Raw genomic sequence first — 26,912 nt, forward strand, 5'->3', positions numbered from 1 at the left:
AATACCTGACAGGGGCTCCACCCACTCGCCGTCTATTGGCTTTGAGAGACAGGTGGGCATATCAGTGACTCCTGAGCAGAAAGAGAGACAGAGAGAAAACAAAAGTAAGATGATCCTCCGTTACAGGAGAATAGAAAAGAGAGACACAGTGAAGAAGAAACCTAACTAAATTCAAGCAACTCGATTCTACAGTGGTTTATTTTCACTGGGTAAGTCCAGAAAACAAAACAAAAAAAAAAGATTTTTTTACCTGTAATTTTTCAAGTAATTTTGCGTTTATTTATCTCAGAAGCTGAAAATTAAGTCACACCCAAGTTTCTATAATTGTTTAAGAAATATCTGTTCACAAGACTACAAAATTCTGTGCCACTTAAGAAGGATGAAAAATGATAAACAAAATATACTATATAGTTGAATGTCAAAATAACTTGACATTCAATCCTGGTTTATTCAATTTTAAAATTAAATGTTCTTAACAAAGCAGTAAATGCCTGCTGCACTTAAAACACTTATGAACACATTCTAACACTTATGAATAACATGTATTACATTGTAATGAGATTTTTGTCTAATAAAAATCTATAAAACATTTGTGTTCATGACAAATCTTTGAAATCTTAATAAAATCTAGTTTAAATCTATTTTGTCTGAAATTTTTGTTTATTGATCTCATTAAATAGTTTTTTTTAAATAATACGATGTCATTTACTTCATGTCATTTGGAGCGGCCACTCATAACTATTGATACTGTATGCTTACGTTAATGGTATTTTAAAAAACAATTTTAACAGGTTTTATGTGACTTACAGGAAAAATAACCCTATTAACTACATTTAAGCCGGTGATTGTGACACTATAGAACAAAAATGAGATAATCATTTACAAAAACTCAAAAGTAATGCACATGCTTTAATACTAGACACTTTATACTAGTGGGAATTTGTTTTAAAAAAAGTTAAGTATATTAAGGAAATGTATTAATTTTAAGATAAATTATAGTGGCACCACATGACATTTTGGAAGTCAAAGGCCAGTTCTTCTAAATGAAAATACACCGAAATCACTCAATCTTAAATTTTAGTATGAGTTTATGTTTATGTGTACACAGCGTTTTAAATTTGTATTATAAAATTGGCATGGTGAAAATATTTATTAGTCAGATTTGGGAATATTCTTCTTGCTTCTTCTTCTTGCTGAAGTAAAGGAATAGTGTAATTAAAGTGAGGTAGAGTGCGGTTCAGTGAGGTAGAAAGAGCTACAGTGATGTAGAGTGAGGTTTAATGAGTTGAGTGAAGTAGAGTTAGAGGTAGAACGAGAGTTTGAGAGAAGTACTGACCACACCTGTTTTCTTTACAGCAGCTAAAATATAAACATACAGAGACAAAATACATGACATACACTGTCAATCAGTGTCACTGCAGTACTGAGAATAAACCACCACCCAAATAATAATAGCTGATCTGTGGTGGTCTATCCTGTGGGGTCCTGAGTATTGAAGTCAGTGCTGAAGGGTGGGTAAAATTAGCATCTTACTTTAGAAGAAAAACTGATACCTAAATAAAATAGATGTTTGTAGATATGTTGTTTTGTTTTTCTGACTAGTCAACAAGCAACAGATTTATGTGGTGCTAACAACATCTAAATCAGTTAATGCCGACCTTACACCTAACGATTTTCAAGCGATTTCTCTGTTGCAGACAGATTTCCAGAGTCCAGGATTTCCAGGATAAAATCACCAGAGTCTGGCTGGAGTCGAGCTGCAGTCGAGTCGCTGTCGCGTCCTCTCTATGGTTCAGTGTAAGGTGGTTAGGACTGAAAGTGAGTTGGGTGCGCGTCCTGACCTTCTGATAAAATCAACCGTGTTTAATATTATCACAAGTCTTGAGACTCGGCTCACGCAAATGGTGACAAGAACAATGCCAACAACCAATAGGAGAAGAGCTACGAAAAAAGGCAAGACTATATTTCACGTGACTGTTCATGTACAAACGATTTTAAAAAGAACAGATTTTGCAGTTAATAGGTCTTATTGGTCCTTACTTTAATATGTACAGTATTTTAAACACAGGTAGCCCTTTAAATGATTATACTTAAAGCTATTTTATTTTGCACTACTTTGTCTTATTGTGCAGTTATTGTTATTTTTGATACAAACAAATTTAATAAATACACATTTTGCAGGAATGATGTTCTTTATTGCATTATTTCTATCTAAAACAAAGGCAAATGTACAGCAGTGAAATTCTGTAATTGTTTACTATACAAGGCTGTAGCAAAAACGGGGTAATGAAGCTTATAGGACGAGTTAAACACAAAATATATTCTATTAAAAAATATTAAGAACTAACAATGTGGCAGAAAAATAAACATTTAATAGGGACTAAAGTTATAAATACTCTGATAAATCACAGTATTAATATACACATTATTTATAACTTAATATGTAATATATATATTTAATGTAAACTCCACCAAAAGCATGATGGGAAATAATCTCAGAAAGAATCTAGTTGCAGTCTTGCAGTTAGTGATCCCCAGTCCTTATAAAATCTTAGCCTGTGAGTAAAAAGTCTGTGACGAGTCTCTAGATGTGAGAGGGTGTGAGACTTCAGTCTGTTAAAAGTCGTTTAGTGTATAGACAGCCTAAGCTTTTTTTATTTTAGCTTAGCCGGGGTATTCTGTCGAGTTTTTAATGTTTTCATGTGTTTATGGTGATAATTCTGTTTTTCTCTGGTGATTTATACACTGATAAGGCAACATAAATGGACAGAACTACATAGCCAGCCAATTCCTGATTTGGTCCTAAAAATGGCGACTCTATACAGTAATACTCAAAAGAACCGAGCCGAGATATTTACAAAAAAAGTAAAAAAAAAAAAAAAAAAAAACTTTTCTCTATCTAATTTAATTAATTAATTTATGCATTCTTTATTCCAGCACCCCACATCAGCTTTATTTCCCCTAAAACATACAAGTATATACTAGTATTTAATTAACACCACTAATATAAAAATAATTACATTTTACATTTCTTACATTCATTCTTTTATTAACATTTAAACATCTACTATAAAAACTTGCGTCTTAAGAAGAAGAAGTACAATTAGTCGTAATTAATCACAGAATATTGTCGTTAATAATCTGATTAAATGTATAAATCATATGACTCCACTAGGTTTGATTAAATAAAGAAAAGCACAGGACACAGGCAAATTAAATACTGATGACACAAACATTAAACAGTGTAACATTAATAAAAGCTCCAAAATAATAACTCAAAAATAAGGTAAAAGCAGCACATAAATAAAATAAAAATAAACACATACAAATTCAAATAATACCTGAAATATACTAATAAAGAAACACATACAAATGTTAAACAGTGTAACAGTAACAGAAGCTCTGTCAATAAAAATTCAATAATGACACGAATTAATCTAACAAAATAACAATATGAATTATAGGAATAAAGAAATACATTTAATTACAATAATTATAAACAATGTGATAAACTGTAGATGGATGAATCAGTTTGAATGAGTAAATCTGTAGTCTAGATAAGAAATGATATCTACAACTTGGGTTCCTAAATCTCTTAATCTCCCCAACAAACACACACACACACACACACACACACACACACACACACACACACACACACACACACACACACACTGTTAGGGTTATTCTATTGTACACAGAGTCACTGAGGAGCCAGAACCAACCCCAATCCCTGCATAGAGGGGCTGAGTGAAGGTGGTGTAGAATGTGTGTAAGTGTGTGAGAGTGTGTGAGGGTGTATCAGTGGAGACTCTGTAGAAGGACAGAGTGCCGGCGGGACAGTCCACATACACTCCTACTCTCCTACAGCCGGAGGGAGGACGGGAGAGATCAGTTCTGTTATTATTGTGATAAACAGAGTATCTTTTATCAGAGCAGTTCAGACTCCAGGAGTTTATATTCCCTCCAAACCAACAGTCTGATCCTTTCCTGCTGATGGTTTTATAACTCAGAGCTACTTCAGCTCCTCTCCTCCCGCTCCACTCAGCCTCCCAGTAACAGCGTCCAGTAACTCCCTCTCTACTCAGAACCTGCAGACACCTATTAAACCTCTCTGGATGATCAGGATACGACTGCAGCTCCTCTCCACACTCCACCCTCCTGTTCTCCTCACTCAGAGAGAGAGAGCGGTGAGCTGTGTTTGGATCCAGTGTGAAATCACAGCCGTCTGAACACAAGAACACACATTACACACACTGCACTGATACAGAGAGAGAGTGTGTGCATGTGTATGTGATTGCGAGTGTATGTGCATGTGTGTGTGTGGGTGTGTGTGTGTGTGTGTGTGTGTTTGTGAGTATAGGTGTGTGTGTGTGTGTTTGTGTATGTTTGTGTGTGTTTGTGTGAGTGTGTGTGAGGGAGTGTGTTTGTGTGTTTGTGTTAGTGTATGTTTGTGTGAGTGTGTGTGTGTTTGTGTAAGTGTGTGTTTGGGTGTGTTTTTGCGTGAGTGTATGTTTGTGTGGGTGTGCTTGTGTGAGTGTGTGTTTGTGTGTGTGTGTGTGTGTGTGTTTGTGTGTGTGTGTTTGTGTAAGTGTGTGTTTGTGTGAGTGTGTGTTTGTTTGTGTGAGTATGTGTTTGTGTGAGTGTGTGTTTGCGTGAGTGTGTGTGTGTGTTTGTGAGTGTGTGTTTGTTTGTGTGTGTGTGTTTGTGTGTGTGTTTGTGTGAGTGTGTGTTTGTTTGTGTGAGTGTGTGTTTGCGTGAGTGTGTGTTTGTGTGAGTGTGTGTTTGTGAGTGTGTGTTTGTGTGTTTGTTTGTGTGTGTGTGTTTGTGTGTGTGTTTGTGTGAGTGTGTGGGTGTGTTTGCGTGAGTGTATGTTTGTGTGGGTGTGCTTGTGTGAGTGTGTGTTTGTGTGTGTGTGTGTGTGTGTGTTTGTGTGTGTGTGTTTGTGTAAGTGTGTGTTTGTGTGAGTGTGTTTGTGTGTGTGTTTGTGTAACTGTGTTTTTGTGTGAGTGTATGTTTGTGTGTGTTTGTTTGTGTTTGTGTGAGTGTGTGTTTGTTTGTGTGTGTGTGTTTGTGTGTGCGTTTGTGTGAGTGTGTGTTTTTGTGTGAGTGTGTGTTTGTGTGTGTGTGAGTGTGTGTTTGTGTGGGTGTTTTTGTGTGAGTGTGTGTTTGTGTGTGTGTGAGTGTGTGTTTGTGTGAGTGTGTGTTTGTGTGAGTGTGTGTTTGTGTGAGTGTGTGTTTGTGTGAGTGTGTGTTTGTGTGAGTGTGTGTTAGTGTATGTTTGTGTGTGGGTGTGTGAGTGTGTGTTTGTGTGAGTGAGTTTGTGTTTGTGTGAGTGTGTGTTTGTGTGAGTGTGTGTTTGTTTGTGTGAGTATGTGTTTGTGTGAGTGTGTGTTTGCGTGAGTGTGTGTGTGTGTTTGTGAGTGTGTGTTTGTTTGTGTGTGTGTGTTTGTGTGTGTGTTTGTGTGAGTGTGTGTTTGTTTGTGTGAGTGTGTGTTTGTGTGAGTGTGTGTTTGCGTGAGTGTGTGTTTGTGTGAGTGTGTGTTTGTGAGTGTGTGTTTGTGTGTTTGTTTGTGTGTGTGTGTTTGTGTGTGTGTTTGTGTGAGTGTGTGGGTGTGTTTGCGTGAGTGTATGTTTGCGTGAGTGTGTGTTTGTGTGTGTTTGTGTGAGTGTGTGTTTTTGTGTGAGTGTGTGTTTGTGTGTGTGTGAGTGTGTGTTTGTGTGGGTGTTTTTGTGTGAGTGTGTGTTTGTGTGTGTGTGAGTGTGTGTTTGTGTGAGTGTGTGTTTGTGTGAGTGTGTGTTTGTGTGAGTGTGTGTTAGTGTATGTTTGTGTGTGGGTGTGTGAGTGTGTGTTTGTGTGAGTGAGTGAGTTTGTGTTTGTGTGAGTGTGTGTTTGTGTGTTTGTGTGAGTGTGTGTTTGTGTGAGTGTGTGTTTGTGTGAGTGTGTGTTTGTGTGAGTGTGTGTTTATGTGTGAGTTTATGTATGTATATGTTTGTGTGTGTGTGTTTGTGAGTATAGGTGTGTGTGTGTTTGTGTGAGTGTGTTTTGTGTGAGTGTGTGTTAGTGTATGTTTGTGTGAGTGTGAGTGAGTGTGTTTTGTGTGAGTCAGTGAGTGTGTGTTTGTGTGAGTGTGTGTTTGTGTGAGTGTGTGTGAGTGTGTGTTTGTGTGAGTGTGTTTTGTGTGAGTGAGTGAGTGTGTGTTTGTGTGTGTGTGTGTTTGTGTGAGTGTGTTTTGTGTGAGTGAGTGAGTGTGTGTTTGTGTGTGTGTGTGTTTGTGTGAGTGTGTGTTAGTGTATGTTTGTGTGAGTGTGTGTTTGTGTGAGTGAGTGAGTGTGTGTTTGTGTGAGTGAGTGAGTGAGTGTGTGTTTGTGTGAGTGAGTGAGTGTGTGTTTGTGTGAGTGAGTGAGTGTGTGTTTGTGTGTGTGTGTGTTTGTGTGAGTGTGTGTGAGTGTGTGTTTTGTGTGAGTGTGTGTTAGTGTATGTTTGTGTGAGTGTGTGTTTGTGTGAGTGAGTGAGTGTGTGTTTGTGTGAGTGAGTGAGTGTGTGTTTGTGTGAGTGTGTGTTTGTGTGAGTGTGTGTGAGTGTGTGTTTTGTGTGAGTGTGTGTTAGTGTATGTTTGTGTGAGTGTGTGTTTGTGTGAGTGAGTGTGTGTGTGAGTGAGTGAGTGTGTGTTTGTGTGAGTGAGTGTGTGTTTTTGTGTGAGTGTGTGTTTGTGTGTGTGTTTGTGTGAGTGTGTGTTTGTGTGTGTGTTTGTGTGAGTGTGTGTGAGTGTGTGTTTGTGTGAGTGTGTGTTTGTGTGTGTTTGTGTGGGTGTGTTTATGTGTGAGTTTATGTATGTATATGTTTGTGTGTGTGTGTGTGTGTGTTTGTGAGTATAGGTGTGTGTGTGTTTGTGTGAGTGTGTGTTTGTGTGAGTGAGTGAGTGTGTGTTTGTGTGAGTGAGTGAGTGTTTGTGTGAGTGAGTGTGTTTGTGTGAGTGTATCTGTGTATATATGTGTGTGTTTGTGTTTAACTTACATTTCTTTAGTCCTGGTTTTATTCTGATTACCCCTCCAGATTCCATTCTACACAAACACACGCACACACACACACACACACAGAAAACAGTGTTAACTAAAGTCTCTCTTGTTCTATCTCTATTTGCTGTCCTCCCAATTTTTTTTCAGAATAATTCATAGTGTTTGACGTTTGTGATACTTAAATAATTCAAATCATTGAATTTTATCAGGAGACAAAGAGAAAGTGCAGCTTTCTTTCTTTTTTTTTTACATGATAAAAAATCTTAGCAAAAAAATAATAAGTTAACAAACATAATTTAAACAAAAAATATACTGTTTAAGTGACAACAAGTAATGAATAAAAATGTAAACACATTTAGGCCCATAAATATTTGGACAGTGACGCAATTTTCATTATTAGGGCTCAGGATGCCACCAGACTGGATAAAAAAAACAACTTGATTTTACACCATGTGAAATATTCCAGAACTAATGTACAGTTTAGAATAAAATATGTACTTCTGTCATCCTTACAGAACTATATCAAATGTTTCAGCACTGTAGACATAAATGTTATAACGTTTTAAACTTCAGTTATAAACCTTTTAAACATTCTCAAGCCTGTAAATTCACCATCCAATCAGCTCACAGTAACAGAGATGCTAGTGTCTTTAGTGTGTAAAACTTGTTTACTGTAGAAAAATGGCACACTTTTTGATTTTTGATTTTTAATCAAATAAATTATTACTACTACCAAAATGAAAGTAATATTCAGAACATAAAGTTAATTATTAATTTTGATTTAAAGTTTTTAGCTTTTAGCTCCATTTACCCCCCGTTCATAGAAGACTCACTTGTGAGATCCCTTTAGAGTTTACCAGTGATATAACAGAGCAAACAGAAAGTGCTCGGACTCTCTATAAACTCTGGACATGAAGAAGATGCGGTTTGGACCCGTGGTTCTCTTTCTACATGATCACACTGGCTGTAGTTAGTTACTGAAAAAAACTGTCAGTGACTGAAAACTGAAAACTGGCTTAAATCGTGAAGTTTGGACTTGGCATAAAAAAACTAAATTATGCAATTTCTAAAACCTTCATTGACTAGAAAATTTTATTTTATCTGTGAGACACTTTTTATTTTCTGTTTTGATTAACGTAGTAGGCGTGTGACGAGACACTCATCTCACAAGACACTACTGGGTTTACGAGAATGAGACGAGGCAAGATATTAACAATATATGTATATATTTTTTTCAAAGTTTAAATATATGATTGAAAATATTTTTTTAAACTGAAGCTCACAAAATGCTGAACTACAGGGGATTTTTTCAATATGTTGAAAGTAATCATCCTATAATGGAGGTGAATAAAATTTTATCTTGAGTATTCTACTCGGTTTTTCCATAAACCAACAACGTATCTCCTATATGATCTCACATGAGTCTCTTCAGACCTTACAAATATCCCCTTGAGGTTCTATGCAGACCTGGCAACCTATCCGTTGTTTCAAGGTGCTTTCAGATTGCACTCAATAAGCAGCACCACTGTACGACGAACCCCAATGGGTTCAATTGTTTCACCAAAGCCAGCAGTTTGCCTCTGGGTGAGATTTACGTCCTGATTGGTCTCTTCTTGTGCTCGGTGGATCTATCAGTGTTTTCTGTGGGCGGGATTTACGCTCATCCGCTCTCTTTTGCAGGGTTCAGTGTAGTTCTGCAGGTCATCAGCAGAGGGCTGGAATGCAGGGTACATCAAATCCACTGCTCCAGGTAATTTGACGCTTTTGGCCTGTAATCTACTGAAATAGGTATGTTTAGCTTATGTAGCTATTCGTTACATAAAAAGGTTTTTTAAAATAATTTATGTATTAATATAATATTTCAACATTTTAATGGGTGAGTTTATTTTGCTCTTGCACTTTTGCTATATTTTATTTATGTTATTTAAAATGAATTATAAACATACACATTCTCAGACCCAGTCTTTGTTGAGATTTTTAGGAGAAGCACATTCATGTGGTTAAGTTCTGACAGTGCAGCTCATCAGATGATGTCATGACAGCTCCAGATTATCGTGACACAAAAATTGTATATTTGTGATTGTATGTATGTTTGTGTGAGTGTTTGTTTAGGTGTGTATGCTTGTGTGAGTGTGTTTGTGTGAGTGTATGTTTGTGAGAGTGTGTCATTATGTGTTTTACTGGTGCTGGGTGGTTAATTTAATTAATTTTGCTAATTAAATTGCTGTTTTAATTCCAGATTGCACATCTTAATATATAAAAACTGTCAGATTTTCTGCACATATTTTGCACTTTTTCCTTAACTGAAACATAGGGAGTTTGTTTTTACACTGTGTTCAATATCAAAACAACAAGTAAGATTAATGGAACCTGCTTGCTATTCTTAAAAATAGATTAGTTATTTACACGGTTTAATTGTGCACACCCAGAACAATAACTTAATAATTTAATTCTCCACTTTTACCATAATTATAATTTTCAAACACACACCTCAGAACAGTTGTTCATACCTGACTGTGTAGCCTGGATCTTCTGGTCTAGAAGAGAGCAGCTGTTGTCCTGATTCTCCTGGGTGGTTGTAGGTTAGATCCAATTCCTTCAGGTGGGAGTGACTTGAACTCAGAGCTACAGCCAAAGAAGAACAGCCTTTCTCTGTGACCATACAACCAGATAATCTGCACAAAAAGAGGAAAATCAAAGAGACAAGTTTAGAGGAAGGAAAATCATATTCCGTTGTATTTAGAATTCGGACAGCAGAAAGCTGGTTTTAACAACTACATATTTTTGTTTATGTTTATCATTTGATACTACAGAAAACTGTAAATTCTATGAGCACATTTAATGCTCTTTAGGTTATATATTCAGTGTCAAAATATGTTAAAAGCTTCAGCAATATACACTACTTGAACATAATACTATGCCTGTGTTGTTTTCTAATTACAGACTATATGTTCCGGTGACCACTGATGAAAGCTGAAGAGCTGCTTAGTGGTGGTCTATGGGGTCCTGACCATTGAGGAACAGGGTAAAAGAAGGATGATGTCTACAGTCAACAGAGAAACAGAACCAATACTAAACTGTTAATATAGACCTATAAAGTGCTGCCATATGCTCAGTGGAGTAAGTATTATTCTTGTTCAGTACAGAGTTTAAGAGTTTGTAAAGTATTGGAAATACAATGAAAAATATTTAAGAATCCAACAATATCAGTAGTATTCTTTTGTAAAAGTGTAACAATAACTTGGTTCAACCATATGTACCATTCAGTAATGAATTACAGGACGTACTGACCTGAGTGTCTCCAGTTTACAGTGTGAACTCTTCCGTCCTGCAGACAGCAGCTCCACTCCTGAATCCTGCAGGTCATTGTTACTGAGGTCCAGCTCTTTCAGACAGGAGCTTTCCAGCTTTAAAACTGATCCTAGATTTTCACATGTTTTTACTCCAAGATTACAGCTAGTTAGCCTGCAGAGTAAGAAAACAAATTACTTACAGTAAAGGTGGGCTTTTAGTGGAGTATATGCTTCAGAGCAGAGAATGTCAGTAGAGTTTCAGAGTACCCTGGTGAGATCACTGTCTGCTAGTCTGTAAGCCTAGATGGTAGCCATTTAACATTTCCTTTCACTTAGTACATACTGTCCCTTTATGGTTGTGAGAAAGAACTACTTAGATGAACTAACAAATTAAATATACAGTAAAGGCCAAACGTTTGGACACACCTTCTCATCTAATGCGTTTTCTTTATTTTCATGACTATTTACATTGTAGATTCTCACTGAAGGCATCACAACTATGCATGAACACATGGGAGTTATGTACTTAATAAAAAAAGTGAAATTACTGAAAACATGTTTTATATTCTAGTTTCTTCAAAATAGCCACTCTTTGCCCTGATTACTGCTTTGCACAATCTTGGCATTCTCTCAATGAGCTTCAAGAGGTAGTCACCTGAAATGGTGTTCAGATGTGTCTTATCAGGGTTAATTAGTGGAAGTTCTTGCTTTATCAATGGAGTTGGGGCCATCATTTGTGTTGTGCAGGAGTCGGATTACTTCACAGCCGACAGCCCTATTGGACAACTGTTAAAATTCATATTATGGCAAAAACCAATCAGCTAACTAAAGAAAAATGAGTGGACATCATTACTTTAAGAAATGAAGGTCAGTCAGTCTGGAAAATTGCCAAAACTTTAAATGTGTCCCCAAGGGGAGTCGCAAAAACCAGCAAGTGCTACAGCAAAGCTGGCACACATGAGGACCGACCCAGAAAATGAAGCCCAAGAGTCACCTCTGCTTCTCAGGAAGAGGTCATCCGAGTCACCAGCCTCCGAAATCGCAAGTTAACAGCAGCTCAGGTCAGAGACCAGTTGAATGCCACACAGAGATCTAGCAGCAGACCCATCTCTACAACAACTGTTAAGAAGAGACTGCACAAATCAGGCCTTTATGGTCAAATAGCTGCTAGAAAACCACTGCTTAGGAGAGGCAACATACAGAATAGATTTGTTTGGACCAAGAAACACAAGGAATGGACGGTAGACCAGTGGAAATCTGTGCTTTGGTCTGATGAGTCCAAATTTGAGATCTTTGGTTCCAACTGCCGTGTCTTTGTGAGATGCAGAAAAGGTGAATGGGTGGATTCCACATGCCTGGTTCCCACTGTGAAGCATGGAGGAGGAGCTGTGATGGTGTAGTGGTGTTTCGCTGGCGACATTGTTGGGGAATTTTTTTTTAATTGAAGGCACACTGAACCAGTATGGCTACCACAGCATCCTGCAGCGAAATCCCGTCCCATCTGGTTTGCGTTTAGTTGGACGATCATTTATTTTTTAACAGGACAATGACCCCAAGCACACCTCCAGCTGTGTAATTTGGGCTATTTGACCAAGAAGGAGATTGATGGAGTGCTGCGGCAGATGACCCTGCCTCCACAGTCGTCGTACCTGAACCCAATCGAGATGGTTTGGGGTGAGCTGGACCGCAGAGTGAAGGCAAAGAGGCCAACAAGTGCTAAACACCTCTGGAAACTCATTCAAGACTGTTGAAAAACCATTTCAGGTGAATACCTCTTGGAGCTCATTGAGAGAATGTGCAAAGCAGCAATCAATATTTTGAAGAAACTAGAATATAAAACATGTTTTCAGTTATTTCACCTTTTTTTGTTAAGTACATAACTTCACATGTGTTCATTCATAGTTTTGATGCAGTAAGAATCTACAATACATATACATATACATACAATACATATTTGAATAAGAAGGTGTGTCCAAACTTTTGGTCTGTACTGTAGTTCTGTGTTTTGGTTGCATGCTAGTGTCAGTCATTTAAAAAAACATAGCGTATAACATGAGTTTGAACCAGTAGACCATTCACTACTATATTAATATTTACCATTTAGTAATGAATAATGGGAGCTACTGACCTAAGTGTCTTAAGTTTACAGAATTAAAGAATCCAACAATATCAATAGTACTGTTTTATAAAAGTGTAACACTAACTTGGTTCAACCAAATTTACCATTCAGTAATGAATAACAGGAGGTACTGACCTGAGTGTCTCCAGTTTACAGTGTGAACTCTTCATTCCAGCAGAGAGCAGCTCCACTCCTGAATCCTGCAGGTCATTGTTACTGAGGTCCAGCTCTTTCAGGCAGGAGCTTTCCAACTTTAAAACTGATCCTAGATTTTTACACATCTTTTGACCAAGATTACATCTAGCTAGTCTGCAGAGTAACAAAACAAGCCAAAAACATAAGAGGAAAATTTTCAGTGGAGTGTATACACTTACATATAAACATACATATACATACATATATATCAAAACAAGCTTTAATATCAGTCAAAGATAACTTGAGTAAATACAAAAAAAAGTGTTATTTTTAATGACAATCTAAACCAAGCTACGTGAAAAAGTAATTGCTCACCCCCATGAATTAAATGTGATTAACTACAGTTACTGGAAAGCTGAGTTCAATTTTACTACTAGCCACAACCAGGCCTGATTCTTGCCAGATTTGTAGAATCAAGAATTCACTTAAATAGAACATGTCTGACAACATGAAGCAGATAAAAGATCTTAAATAGCAACACATTATGCTGAAGAAATTCAAAAACAGATAAGTGTCATGCCTGGTGCTGCAAGCACTCCTGTCACTGACCGAGCCTCGCTGGGTGTTGTAGTTTCTCCTGCACTCAGCTCTACCTGTGATTTCAGTCAACAAACTACATTGCCCAGAATGCACCTTAATCTGACACTGCACACACTTATGATCACATGGCACCACACCTGGCACAACCAGGAACTAATCACACTGATTTTTATCAACATAAAAGCAGCTAATTTCTTGCTCTACCTTTTCCGCGTATTGATGGATTATCCTCATACAAAGCACTATCTTTGATCGTGTTTTGCCTTGCTGTGTTTTGCCTGCCCTTTACCATTGCCCTTTGCCATTGCCTTGCTGTGTATGACCCTGGACTGTTCTACTGTGGTATGAGCTCTCTGTATTGTTACTGTTTGCTGGTTTTGACCCTTTTCTGTTTGACCACCGTTTTGCCTATTGCGTTACATTGCCCCCCCCGTGATGTTTTTAGTTATTCAAATCAAGCAACAGATGTAGTCAATCGTAAGTTTAAGATTTTTATCACCCTCACTGTGATCTATAGTTCTATAAATCCGTTTTCAGCTTCTCCTCCGTGGCTCCATGTGTGTGAGGCTCGTATCACACACAGCTGACCTTTTAGCCGGAGGGTGGGTCTGCGCTCATGCAGCGGCTTTCTCTACTGAAATGAATAGGATGTGCTGGGCTGGTGGACGGGGAGAGGATGCGTCTTTCTTGCGTGCGCGCAGCACTAACAATAAAATTTAATTTAAAGTTTGAGATCCCTGATTTCAAGTGCTCACTACAGACTACTGTCTTCCTCTGAGGATGAGCCTGCGGACCCCTAGAGAAACCCTGGTCTCATCCTTCCCTCCCTTGTGACTCGCACACACACATTTGCGCCGTTGTCCGTATGCGCAAAATAAAAAAAAAGTTCATTGAGCGGCTAAAGTAACGTGCAGTAACGGGGTGTCGGAAATGGTAACGGCGTTATAGTTACAGTCAGAGTAATTAGTTAGATTACCCATTACTGAAAAAAGTAACGGTGTTAGTAACGTAATGTAAGTATGATAAAAAAAAAAGCAAAAGAAAATTTGTTTTTTGTACTTTGAGTGCAGGTTTATAAATAATTATGAAAGTCATACTTTTGATTTTGGCCTGTTAGACCATTTACTTCTAGTTTAATATTTATCATTCAGTAATGAATTACAGGAGGTACTGACCTGAGTGTCTCCAGTTTACAGTGTGAACTTTTCATTCCAGCAGAGAGCAGCTCCACTCCTGAATCCTGCAGGTCATTGTTACTGAGGTCCAGCTCTCTCAGGCAGGAGCTTTCTGATTTTAGAGCACAGCAGATGGTTTTACAGTCTTTCAGGGTGAGACCACAGCCACCAAGTCTGCACAAGAAGAGTAAACAGAGAGTACAGTTCAGTTAAAATAATGTAGTACAATTTCAGGTGAATGGCTTAATAAGATTTATTTAAAAAAAATTATGGGTCATTTTTCCTATTATTTGTGTTCTGCAGTAAAATACATTAAGTCCTGCTGTGGCTCCTACGTGAGCCCCTTGCCCAAGAAGAACCTGTAGTAAGAACGTTTCTGACATGGAAAATCTCCAGCAATATGCATCATATGTAAAAATGCATGCATTAAAGGACTTAAAATGAGGCATTTTTGTGCCATAGCACTGTTACAGATGCTGATTTTTTTTGTCACCACTGAGTTTTGTGAAGCCCACAACCTCCAGCATTACATCTGCAGTATGGACTACCATGATTTCAAAGTATTGCACAACCAAGGTCTTGCAGTGGGCGGACCAATGATCAAAAGGGTAACAGAGGGCTAGCAAAACACTGAAACACCTCTCAGCAACAGTAATAGAATTTGTATATGGTCTAGTTGTAGCTACCACACTCTATAGAGCACTAATGACAGTGTTTTGTCATTATTTCTAAAACATTTACAGCCATTATATACATTTAGATACTCACAGAGCCTTTCTGCAGTTGTTCACAGCTGGAAGCAATTTCATATAAGCAATTCTTGATGTGCTGTATTTTTTCAGATCCAGCTCATCCAGCACCTCCTCTGAGGTCTGCAGCACATAGGAAAGAGCTAAACACTCTGAACCAGACAGTTCCTTTCTTGAGCTTTTGTTTGAACTTATGTATTTCGCAATCTGTTTGGATAAATGTTGGTCCTTCATTTCAGTCAGACAGAGGAACAGGTTAACATATCTGTCAGTATCAAGATCTTTTGTTGAGATTAAACATTTGATGTATGTCACTGTTTTTTTGATGGTCTCTGAGGTGCTCTCTGTGTGGATAAGGAGGCTCTGTAGGACCTTCTGACTGGAATCCAGAGAGATGCCCAGCAGGAAACGAAGAAAAAGATCCAAATGTCCATTTAGACTCTCTGAGGCTTTGCTCACTGCTCCCCTCAGGAGCTCATCCAGTGGGACATTTTCAGGCCATTTTCTGTGTTGTGGTTTAAAATTCCTCAGTTCCTCTGTGTTCTTGCTCAGGTAGCAGTGAAACACATAGAAAGCAGCCAGGAACTCCTGAAAGCTCAGATGTACAAAGCTGTAGACCTTCCTTTGATAAAGCACACATTCCTCCCTAAAGATCTCAGTGCAGATCCCAGAATACACTGAGGCCTCAGTGAGATCAATACCGCACTCTCTCAGGTCCTCTTCATAGAACATCACATTCCCCTTCATCAGCTGATTAAAAGCCAGTTTAGCCAGTTTCAAAAGCATGGTTCTGTTAGATTCCAGCAGTTCCACTGGATCCCAGTTGAAGGTCTCTGCATACTTCTCATTCTTCATGTTGGTCTGAGTGATCAGAAAGTGGGAGTACATCTCAGTCAGAGTTTTAGGGATTTCTGTATTACTCTGTTTCATGATTCTCTGAAGCACAGTGGCTGAGATCCAGCAGAAGACGGGAATGTGGCACATGATGTGGAGACTCCTCACTGTCTTAATGTGGGAGATGATTTTCTGGGCTTGGTCTTGGTCACTGATTCTCTTCCTGAAGTACTCCTCCTTCTGCGGGTCATTAAACCCCTGAATTTCTGTCACACGGTTAATATACTGAGGAGGAATCTGATTGGCTGCTGCTGGTCGGGAGGTAATCCAGATGTGAGCAGAGGGCAGCAACTCTCCTTTGAGAAGGTTTGTCATTAACACACCCACTGATGATGTCACGGTGATGTCAAACACTTTCTCACACTGTGAAAAATTCAGTGGAATTCTGCTTTCATCCAGACCATCAAATATAAACACAACTCTGCTCCCATCACATATCCTAGAGTCCAGGTCTTTGAGCTCAGGATGAAAAGTGCAGAGAAGTGTGTAAAGACTGTACTGCTCATCTTTAATCAGGTTCAGCTCTCGGAATGGAACCACAAACATGAAATCTACATCCTGATTGGCTGTTCCCTCTGCCCAGTCCAGAATGAACTTTTGTACAGAGACTGTTTTTCCAATTCCAGCAATGCCTTTAGTCAGCACAGTTCTAAGCTCTTTTGGTCCTTTATCTTTTTTCTTTTTATTTCGTCTGACACGATTAGGCATCACCATCACTCTTGGTTTGGCCTTTTCTTCTTCAGGATCTTCTACAGGTCTAAATATGTCTAAGCAGTTGATTGGAGTTTCCTGTAAGTATTTGTTTGAAGTCTTCTCCATCTTTATAACCTCATGTTCTTCATTCACCCCTTCACTCTCTCCCTCTATGATGTAGAGCTGTGTGTAAATCCTGTTCAGGAGGGTTCTGTTCTCTTGTGTTTTGATTCCCTCAAATAAGCTCTCGTACCTGTTCTTCATACAGGTTTTGTGTTTCTGTATGACACTGTGAAGAACATCATCCTCTAGTTTGTGGTGCTTTATAGAGTCTTCTGTGTGTGGATGTAGAGCAGGACATGTTTTAGATCTCTTTCTGCAGGAAGGACAGCTGAAATCTCCAGTCCGGCCAGTTTCATTCCAGTATCTGTTGATGCACAGTCTGCAGAAACTGTGTCCACAGGTGATAGAGGCTGGATCTGTAAGAAGCTGCTCACACAATCCACACCTGGACTGATCCTGCAGTAGATTACTGTTTCTCCTGTGAAGCGAGACAAAGTAACAAAGTGTCAGGTAAGTAAATATGAGGAATAGTGTGAAAGAAATGAATTTAACATATCATATAATAATGTGCCCGCAAAGAATGTGTCTGTGTAGGTTTTTCTGATTTTGATAATACTCCTGCATCAGTCACACATAATAAAATATCCAACTCATTAAGAAATGATATCTAAAACAGAGAATGATGACTGGAAGGATAATTAGAATTCTCATGTAAACCGTATAATCTTAACATCAAATCATCAAACACAAAATATCGAATGTTTTGTCTGGTGAATTTAAGGCTAGTAATATTAATATTGGGGTGGATTATTTGTTATAAAAGCATTATTCAAGAAAAGTTGATTCTTTAAGGAGCAGAGGATCTGTGTAAAAATAATGTTCCCAGAAGAAAGACTGTAAGAAATTAGCATATTTCTACACTACAAGCCATAATATAATTAAACTATTCAAGAAATCAGGAGGAAATCAATGTGTAAAGAGAAGAGCACAAGGCTGAACAACTGTGATCTCTAATCGCTCAAACTCATTGCACCAAGAACTGTCATTTAACATCAGAAGCTGATAGAACCACATAAACAAAATATTACTTTAGAAAGTAACAATTACAAAAACTACTTAAATATTCATGTTAACCATGTCCAGAAGTGGTTTCGACTTCTCTGGGCCAAACCAAGCAGGATTCTAGATCTTTCTGTAAGAAATGGATGTCATGTGCTCCAGAACAAAGACAAAAGGACACTAAGGACTGTTATCACTTTCAGTGACTAAATGACTATCCCTTTCCAAAATTAAAATGCCACATCTAGAATCCACTCCAGACCTTGTACTTGCTTAACTGTTGATGGATTAATGTGGGAATAGTCCCTGCGCCCTATAAAATACCCTATTTTCTATGTTTTTATTTTTTATCAGCTTGCTTTCCCATATGGTTGTATTAAACAGGGAAGTTGAATCACTTACCTTTTAAATATTCCAACATTACTGAAGGTAGTAGGAATAAACATTGAGTTGTGGATATTCATACACAAACAGCTGGGTTCTGGAGGTTCTGCTCCATTACTGAAGGTAGGAGGTACAAACATTGAGTTGTGACTCTTCATAGACACACAGCTGGGCTCTGGAGGTTCTGCTCCATTACTGAAGGTAGGAGGTACAAACATTGAGTTGTGACTCTTCATAGACACACAGCTGGGCTCTGGAGGTTCTGCTCTATTTCTGAAGGTAGGAGGTACAAACATTGAGTTGTCACTCTTCATAGACACACAGCTGGGTTCTGGAGGTTCTGCTCTATTTCTGAAGGTAGGAGGTACAAACATTGAGTTGTGACTCTTCATAGACACACAGCTGGGCTCTGGAGGTTCTGCTCTATTTCTGAAGGTAGGAGGTACAAACATTGAGTTGTCACTCTTCATAGACACACAGCTGGGTTCTGGAGGTTCTGCTCTGGATTTCTGCAGTCTGATCGAGGAAATAAGGAGACATGAAAACAATAATTCGAATTACACACACTTTTATACATCTTTCCAAAGTAATTAGGAAACCTTGTGCTGTAATAAACAGAAATGTCTTGAATAAACTACAGATATGTTGGATGCTATAACAAGAATATTGCAAATAATAGAACTTGTACAACAAAAGCATATATTATACAGCTATATACAAATACATTGGCATCCCTGTAGTAACATCAGAAAATACATTGCTGCAGCTGTAAACGACTAAATTATTATTTATTCTCTAAAATTACTACAAACAGCAAAAAGATAATAATTTGCTATTATTCCACACAACAGAAATGGACTAATCATAAATCAAGTTTGTCTCTTATCTTCCAGAAGATATGTAAATTCACAACAGTTAAATACCCTGAGTAATGGTAACTGGCATCCTGTTGTAGTGAAGCCAAGTTAGAGAACCAGTCTTCACTCTTCATAGACATACAGCTGCTCACTGGAGAAACAGATCTCTGGGTTTCCATCCTGCTAACATTAAATAAAGAAAAATAAACTTTATAACCTTGTCTACAACATGTGCTACATTTTTAACAATGAGGAGGAACAGATTCTCTCTCAGGACTGTAGTTTACTGTGTGCAGTGATGTACCGTGATTCAGAGCTTCCTCCTCCACTGCTGAAGTTCTTCATAGACTCACCGCTGGACTCTGCTCTCTTCACCCTGAAAACAGTTCATTCATAAGCAATGTGCTGAGAAATTATTTTATTTAATAAAACCATCTGGATAGCACTTTTTGAGACATCTTCTTTCACAAAGAAGTGTTAATCATGTACAACTAGAGAAACAAAGATAAAAAAAAAACACAGCAAAAAAAATGGAATTTACTCCTCTACAAAATATCTAAAATTTTACTGAGTGGTAAAATCAGAACACAAATCGAGAAGTGTTTTTTTTTTAGCCTAACTTGTCTCTGCTGTTGGGTGTAGATGAGATAATCATAGATATAATTAGATAACCAGAAGTTAAGTTTAATACCTTCAGTGTTACTTTGAAAAAAGTAATTAGTTATAGTTACTAGTTACTTCTCCAAAAAAGTAACTGAGTTACTCCACTATAAAAGTAACTAGTTACCAGTAAAAGTAACTATTTCGTTACTTTTGTTATTCACCCCGTACAAAACGAACAAAAGAAAATAAAATATGTAATTACACAATTAATATGTAGAAACAGAAACGAAAAACTTCACGCGACCATAGAAAATTACTAAGACTTGTAATACTGAAAAAAACACGGAAAAAACAAATACATGTCTGGGGATTAAATTAAACAAACCAAACCACACTCAAAGGAAAATGTATATATAAACAATACAAAAGAATGGACAAAAACAACCATCTAATGACCATTAAAATGGTATTAATATAACAGTTTAACCGCTGGATCAAACAGCTTAATCAAGGAGGAAAAGAGAAACCGGAGCAGCTAAAGAGAGCTTAACGTCCTTAAAACGGAACTCGGCCTGTCCACGTCTAAAAAGAATACAACAATTCTCTCAGTAACCTCTACAAATTCTACAAATATCTAATAATTAAATTAACATGTAACGGGCATTCCTATATCCTATAATATTCCTACCTGGATTAAAGCCGTGGAACAGTGAAATGGCGATGATAGGAAGAGATAAAGCAGCAGAGACCTAATGAAGGCCTCAGACCCCGGTACAACACTACCACGGTGTTACAAAGTGAGATTTTTATATTTTTCTCTTTCTTGCCTTCCCTTTCTAAGCTACCTCACTCTTGCGCTCTCCTTTACTCTTTCTATCAGTCCTGCAGGTTACCTGTGAGAGGGAGGAGCTGACTAATTGATCCTGGTCCTGTGTCACAATAAAGCACTGGCCGATGTGGAGTGCAGCGCGACACCCGACCCATTCAACCACCATGCTGCCCAGACCAAACCACCTGTCTGTCTATTTTATTGTTTGTGCTGTTGTGAGTAAATACTGAGCTGTTTAGATAACTGAATTAGAACACATGTTATTTAACTTTAATTGTTTGTCATAATACTTCTGTAAATACACTTCAAATAATACTAAAAGCCAATGTAGCACTGTAGGGGATAAGGCCTGTTTCTTTGGGAGGGGGTTTCTTTTCTCCTGTGTTTTGTTAGTAAGGGAGGGAAGGAAGATTTATGTATTTTTGTTTCTTTTTTTTTTGTTAGGTAAAGTTAGCTTTAAACATCTAAGTTAGTTTTTGTATGTTTGTAAATGTGTGTAAAACAATGGAAGCTGAGTTTCATGAAAAAAAAATATTGTTGTTAAATAAATGACTCCACTGCAATTAAACAGACAAATTACAAATATTATGTTTGATTTTTATTTATTAATGTAATGTATTATTATTTTTGTATTGAATCCTATTTTAAGTGCACAACAGGCAGAACTAGAACATAAGTCAGGTCTGAAAGGGTTAAAGCCTTTTGTGTAAATAATCCAGAACTAGGTGATACGGTAAAACAATATTTTCAATACAATAAAAAATACTATTACAAAACAAATCTATATATTGATCAGCTCAACTAGAAACCTGTGTAAAATTCAGTATTCAGTTTTCACATTTTTCATTTTTGGCCATAACTTCCTACTAACTATTGATGCACTATTGAAGTTACTCACTTTGGATCAGAGGGTTCTCCTCCATCACTGGAGTTATGAAGCTCCATCATAGAGGAGCTTCAGTGCAGATCCCTGTGAACAGTTTAACAACCATTAAAATATGATCAGGTTTAAATAACATTATTGATGATACAATTCTAAATCTTATTGATAATATTTAGAATTGCTGGCAATTATTTATAATAACATAAAGCATTAGAAATTACAAACAATATGTCTTTAAAGAATCACATTGATCTAAAGTCCGTTTGCACCCCTTGCTGGTAAAATAGCGCTACTACATATGACCACACCTTCTGCAGTGGTGTAGCGTTTTTACCCTGTTTAAACAACTATATTTCCTTTTTTAAGTTAATTATATTTTGGAACATGTACTTTTATACTTTTAACTTCAGGAACCATTTTTAAATTCATTTTTTACTTTGATTTTGTAATTAGATTTTTTGTGCTTTTCTTTCTACTTTTACTTACACCATCTCTGGAAGTGTATCAACCTTTTACAACCACAATTTTGGACTAGAACAAAATGAAAAGACTGAACGAAAAGTAGGTGTAAAAGCACCCTTAAATTAGGGCTGAGTTCATATTTCAAATCTCAATATGTTTAAAGAAATAGTGATAGACAGAATGACATGATGAAAACCATAAAAAATCATGATTAAAATATCAGATTTTATTTGTACCCTTAAAGACAAATCATGCTGTATATTTAAATTCTATATATCTGACAGTACATATTATTAATGTACATTTTTTAATGATTTAATAAAATTATATTTGTAATATTACAGAGTTACACTCTGTAAACCGGCCTGATCTAGGCCTATACTTTGTGATTTTTCTTCAAGTACAATCCACCTCTTTCTAAGTAAAGCTAAAATAATACTCCTGTATCTGTCAAACACTGTTCTTTTCGCTGTGTTTTAACTTTAAATTTGAACTGAAATGCCCCCATTTTCTACTCGAAATGTTGTAAGAGGCTTCTGTTCAGCCCAGAAAACTCGGGTCTGACTTACCTTACTGTTTCTGAGATAAATAAACACAGAATTAAAAGATACAGGTAACTATTTTACATTCAGATTTTATTTGTTTTCTGGACTCACCCAGTGAGAATAAACCGCTGTAGAATCGTGTTGGTTGAATTTAGTTCGTTTCTCCTTCACTGCGTCTCTCTGTTCTATTCTCCTGTAATGGACGATCTTCTAACTCTCGTTTCTCTCTCTCTCTCTGCTCAGGAGTTTCTGTCCCGCCCCCTTTGTCTCTCAGAGCCAATAGACAATAAGCGGGCGGAGCCTCTGTAAGATTTTTGCTGCAGCCAGCCAATTACACCCCGCAATATTATGTAATGTTTGAATATTCATGAATCTGTAAAGACACAGGTAGGAAAGGTGAAACATGATCTGCAGAGCAGGCTGGTGATTGGCTGGGTAACAGTCAGAGTTTGGGGGTGGAGGAGCTGATATTTCTGCAACAACGCATTTCAGATCTTATGTTGTCCCATTCTTACAGCTTTAAAATTCTCCACATTCTCTATTGGGGACAGGTCAGGACTGCAGGCAGGCCAGTCCAGCACCCACAACCTCTTCTAGTTCCACAGTCATGTCTTTATAATGTGTGCAGCATGTGGTCTTGTTGAAAAATGCATAGACATCCCTGAAAAAGATGTCACCTTTAAGACAACATCTGTTACTTTATGGTCTTAGTGTACTTTTCTGCATTAATTCTGTATCAAAGAAGTGTACTGACATACACCCTCATACCATGACAAAACCTGAAGTTTGGACTTGTTTCTGATCGTCTAGACCAGGGGTATTTAATTAGAATTCAGTTAGGTCCAGTTCGAAAAAATTTCATCAGGCTAAGGTCCAGACCGTCGCCAATGTTAACTTGTTTTATAATTCAGTGTTTTATTCTGTTTACTGAAGAAGCCTATAGTAGTACTGTCAGTGTTTTATCAACATCTAAAAGACAAAACAAATTACACATACTAGTATATTTCAACAATATTTATTGTTTTAAATTATTTTATTGTGTCTTATTATTATTATTATTATTAGTTTTGACCTGTCACAATAATTACATTATCAACCTATCATAAAATAAATGGAAATACCCTGAATAATTTAACATATCGAGTCTAATAATGTGAATCTGTATGTTAACTTTGTTTTAAAATGCTATATTTATTCTATTTTATTTTATATATATTAGGTTTGGGCCTGCCTGTCATGATAATAATTACATGAATGATAAATCGTACAATATATGGAGAAATGTTTGCTGAACTTGGCCAAAATATCAGCTTTTTTAAAAAAACAGTAGTTTTATTTTATTTAATATTATTACTGTATCAGACTTTATAAGGTTGTGGATAAAACTGATGGGGAAGTTGCCGATACTTTTTGTCCCCTGGTGGTTGCCTTAGTTTTGAGGTAGGGATGTTTTGGGAGTAGAGAGCGCCCCTCTAACCGAGGGGTTTTATTTTTTTCTTGCTGAGGAGTTTCAGATCAGGTGGAGTAAAGTGGAATATTTTGCACTCTTGTCTCAGTTGTTTCTCTTTAATTCCTCCAAGTAACACCACTCGGTTACATTACTGTTAATATGTTTTATAACTGTAGTATTTTAATGTTTTTTTTTCTGGTGCGCACCATCTGTATTAGCTTCTCTTGTTTTATTATCCCACTTCTCACCGCCTGCTTCGCCTGTGTGGCTCCGCCCTCTCGCATCTGCACAGATCTGATTGGCTGAGAAGAGCGTTTGGTGATCTTACAGCACACGTGATTGGTCTGTAAGTTTACTGCGCTGTAAAGCACGTAAACCATAAAGACAATAAACATTCCTCCGCTTTAAATGAATACGGTCAGAATTAAATTCTTCTAATTAGTTTATCGGTTTGGGTCCGGATTGGACAACGTCTGGGACTGGACCCGGACCACAGTCCGCCTATTAGTGACCCCTGGTCTAGACGGTCCTATTTTTCTTTGGTCTGGAGCACCTGGCACCCAGGTATACCACAAAAAAGATCTGGAACACGAAGCAGGGAGTCATATGTCATAAACACCAACCAAAAACGGTGCCGTCTTTTCTGGGCCAAAGCTCATTTCCCTGAAATTACACATTCTGATTAATCTGACCACAGAATGTGCTTTAATACACTGTTAGCCAGTTTATCAGTGTGCTCCGGTGTTAGTCGCGGAAATGATTCAGACTGATGAGTTTTTATGCTGATTACTTCGCGTACACTACATTGCCTCCATTATCTATCTCCTTTATCTACAGTACAGTATTAATCAACATTAAATTAGTTAACTTCATCAGATATTTCACAGTTAATTAATTCATATCATTAAACCTAAAGGGATCTAATGGGTTTCACACCTGCAAAACACAAGAAAAGCCTAAATTACAGTGGTATGGAAAAGTTTGGACACTATTCCTTTAGTGTTTCAGTAAAATATATCATATAGCAGAAGAACACAGTGATATTTGAGAAGTGAAATTAAGTTTATAGGATTTACAGAAAGTGTGCAATAATAATTCTTTAAACTAAATTAGGCAGTTGCATAGATTTGAACACCCCAACAGAAAAATCTGCCCCAAAAATCTGCTTGATTCAGGCCTGATGTAGGCCTGTTTTAGGCCTTCACTTTGTGATTTATCAGGTACAATCCAGTACAATCCACCTATCTAAGTAAAGCTGAAATAATACTCCTGTATCTGTCAAAATCTGTTTTAACTTTTCATTTTAACTAAAATGCCCCCACAAGTTGGATTTTCTACTCGAAATGTTGGAAGAGGTTTCTGTTCAGCCCAGAAAACTCGGGTGTGACTTAACTTCCTGTTTCTGAGATAAATAAAATAAAGATACAGGTAACTATTTTACATTCTGATTTTAATTGTTTTCTGGACTTACCCAGTGAAAATAAACCGCTGTAGAATCGTGTTGGTTGAATTTAGTTCGGTTTCTCCTTCACTGCGTCACACTCTTTTTTCTTCTGTAATGGAGGATCATCTTACTTTCGTTTCTCTCTCTCTCTCTCTGCTCAGGAGTCACTGTCCCGCCCCCTCTGTCTCTCAAAGCCAATAGACAATGAGTGGGCGGAGCCTTTGTCAGGTTTTCGCTGCAGCCAGCCAATTACACCTCACAATGTTATGGAATGTTTGCATATTCATGAATCTGTAAAAACACAGACAGGAAGGGTGAAACATGATCTGCAGAGCAGGCTGGTGATTGGCTGGGTAACAGTCAGAGTTTGGGGGTGGAGGAGCTGATATTTCTGTTGTGGGATGAATGAGGTTGTGGGTGGATTTTTGTAGCTGGTGAAGTTCTTCAGACAGGCTACTCTTTAAATATCACTTCACTGTAACATTAGAAGAAAGAAACATTAGTCTTTATAGCTGTTCTGCTCTGATCTAAACTGTTTAAAATCTATAAATCATGGACACTTTCAAATTACTGTGTTCATGGACGTACAAAAATATTAACTGTTTCTTAGACAAGCTCGGCAAACAAACAGTTTTATATTTAAATACATACTATTTGTGTATTTGTCATATAGGATCTACTAAATATTGATGTAATTTTTCTGTTGGGGTGCTCAAATTTGTGCATCTGCCTAATTTAGTTTAAAGAATTATTGCACATTTTCTGTAAATCTTATAAACTTCATTTCACTTCTCAAATATCAATCTGTTCATCTGATATATGATATATTTAACTGATTTATAAAGGAAAATCATGAAAATTATCAGGGGTGCCCAAACATATTACCATATTAAGTGGTAAGCACCACATACTAAGTAGTGAGCACAAGATTGACTGGTCTGTACAAGACTTCACAGTGACTGCTACGTTGTGCTGTGCACATGCTCTGCAATCCTCCATTCAGTTATGTTAGCTAGCTAAACTATTCCCCACTGAAATAAAATAGTTAAAATTAGCTAACCTAGCTAACATTAGCTAAAACGTTCCCCACTGAAATAAAGTAGCTAAAATTAGGTAACCTAGCTAACATTAGCTAAAACATTCCCCACTGAAATAAAGTAGCTAAAATTAGGTAACCTAGATAACATTAGCTAAAACATTCCCCACTGAAATAAGGTAGTTAAATTAGCTATCCTAGCTAAAACACTTTCTACTAAAACAAAGTAAACATTAGGTAACCTAGCTAATGTTAGCTAAAATATTCCCCACTAAAATAAAGTAGCTAACGTTAGCTAACGTTAGCTAAGGTAGCTAACGTAGCTAACGTTAGCTAAAATATTCCTCACTGAAATAAAGTAGCTAACGTTAGCTAACGTTAGCTAAGGTAGCTAACGTAGCTAACGTTAGCTAAAATATTCCTCACTGAAATAAAGTAGCTAACGTTAGCTAAGGTAGCTAACGTTAGCTAAAATATTCCCCACTGATATAAAGTTATTAACATTAGCTAACACAGCTAATGTTAGCTCAAATATTCCCCACTGAAATAAAGTAGTTAACATTAGCTAAGGTAGCTAAAGTTAGCTAAAACCAGAGCCATAGAGAGAGAGAGTTGCGTC

General features: G+C 37.3%; 1 protein-coding gene across 34 annotated transcripts in view; it reads right to left on the reverse strand.

Annotated features, from left to right (window-relative positions):
* Positions 1-2,336: 2,336 nt before the first annotated feature.
* Positions 2,337-26,912, reverse strand: part of LOC103030810 (NACHT, LRR and PYD domains-containing protein 12-like) — a 300,969-nt gene continuing 276,393 nt past the window's right edge. For 5 of the 34 annotated variants that reach the window (XM_049468013.1, XM_049468002.1, XM_049468006.1 and 2 more), the window contains exons 4-11: positions 19,108-19,224; positions 18,203-18,700; positions 15,111-17,219; positions 14,343-14,516; positions 12,568-12,741; positions 9,531-9,695; positions 7,019-7,065; positions 2,338-4,228 (exon numbers count right to left, since the gene is read on the reverse strand). In XM_049468013.1, coding sequence (XP_049323970.1) covers positions 3,684-4,228; positions 7,019-7,065; positions 9,531-9,695; positions 12,568-12,741; positions 14,343-14,516; positions 15,111-17,219; positions 18,203-18,700; positions 19,108-19,224 — 3,829 coding nt within the window. In that variant the 3' untranslated portion in view covers positions 2,338-3,683. Of the gene's footprint in view, positions 4,229-7,018; positions 7,066-9,530; positions 9,696-12,567; positions 12,742-14,342; positions 14,517-15,110; positions 17,220-18,202; positions 18,701-19,107; positions 19,225-19,345; positions 19,418-21,371; positions 21,444-22,474; positions 22,557-25,284; positions 25,387-26,912 lie in introns of those variants that run through there. The other 29 variants (XM_049467995.1, XM_049467986.1, XM_049467991.1 and 26 more) reach the window with 22 other exon arrangements.

The sequence above is a fragment of the Astyanax mexicanus genome, chromosome 1 (genome assembly GCF_023375975.1).
Source record: "Astyanax mexicanus isolate ESR-SI-001 chromosome 1, AstMex3_surface, whole genome shotgun sequence".
NCBI lineage: Eukaryota > Metazoa > Chordata > Actinopteri > Characiformes > Acestrorhamphidae > Astyanax > Astyanax mexicanus.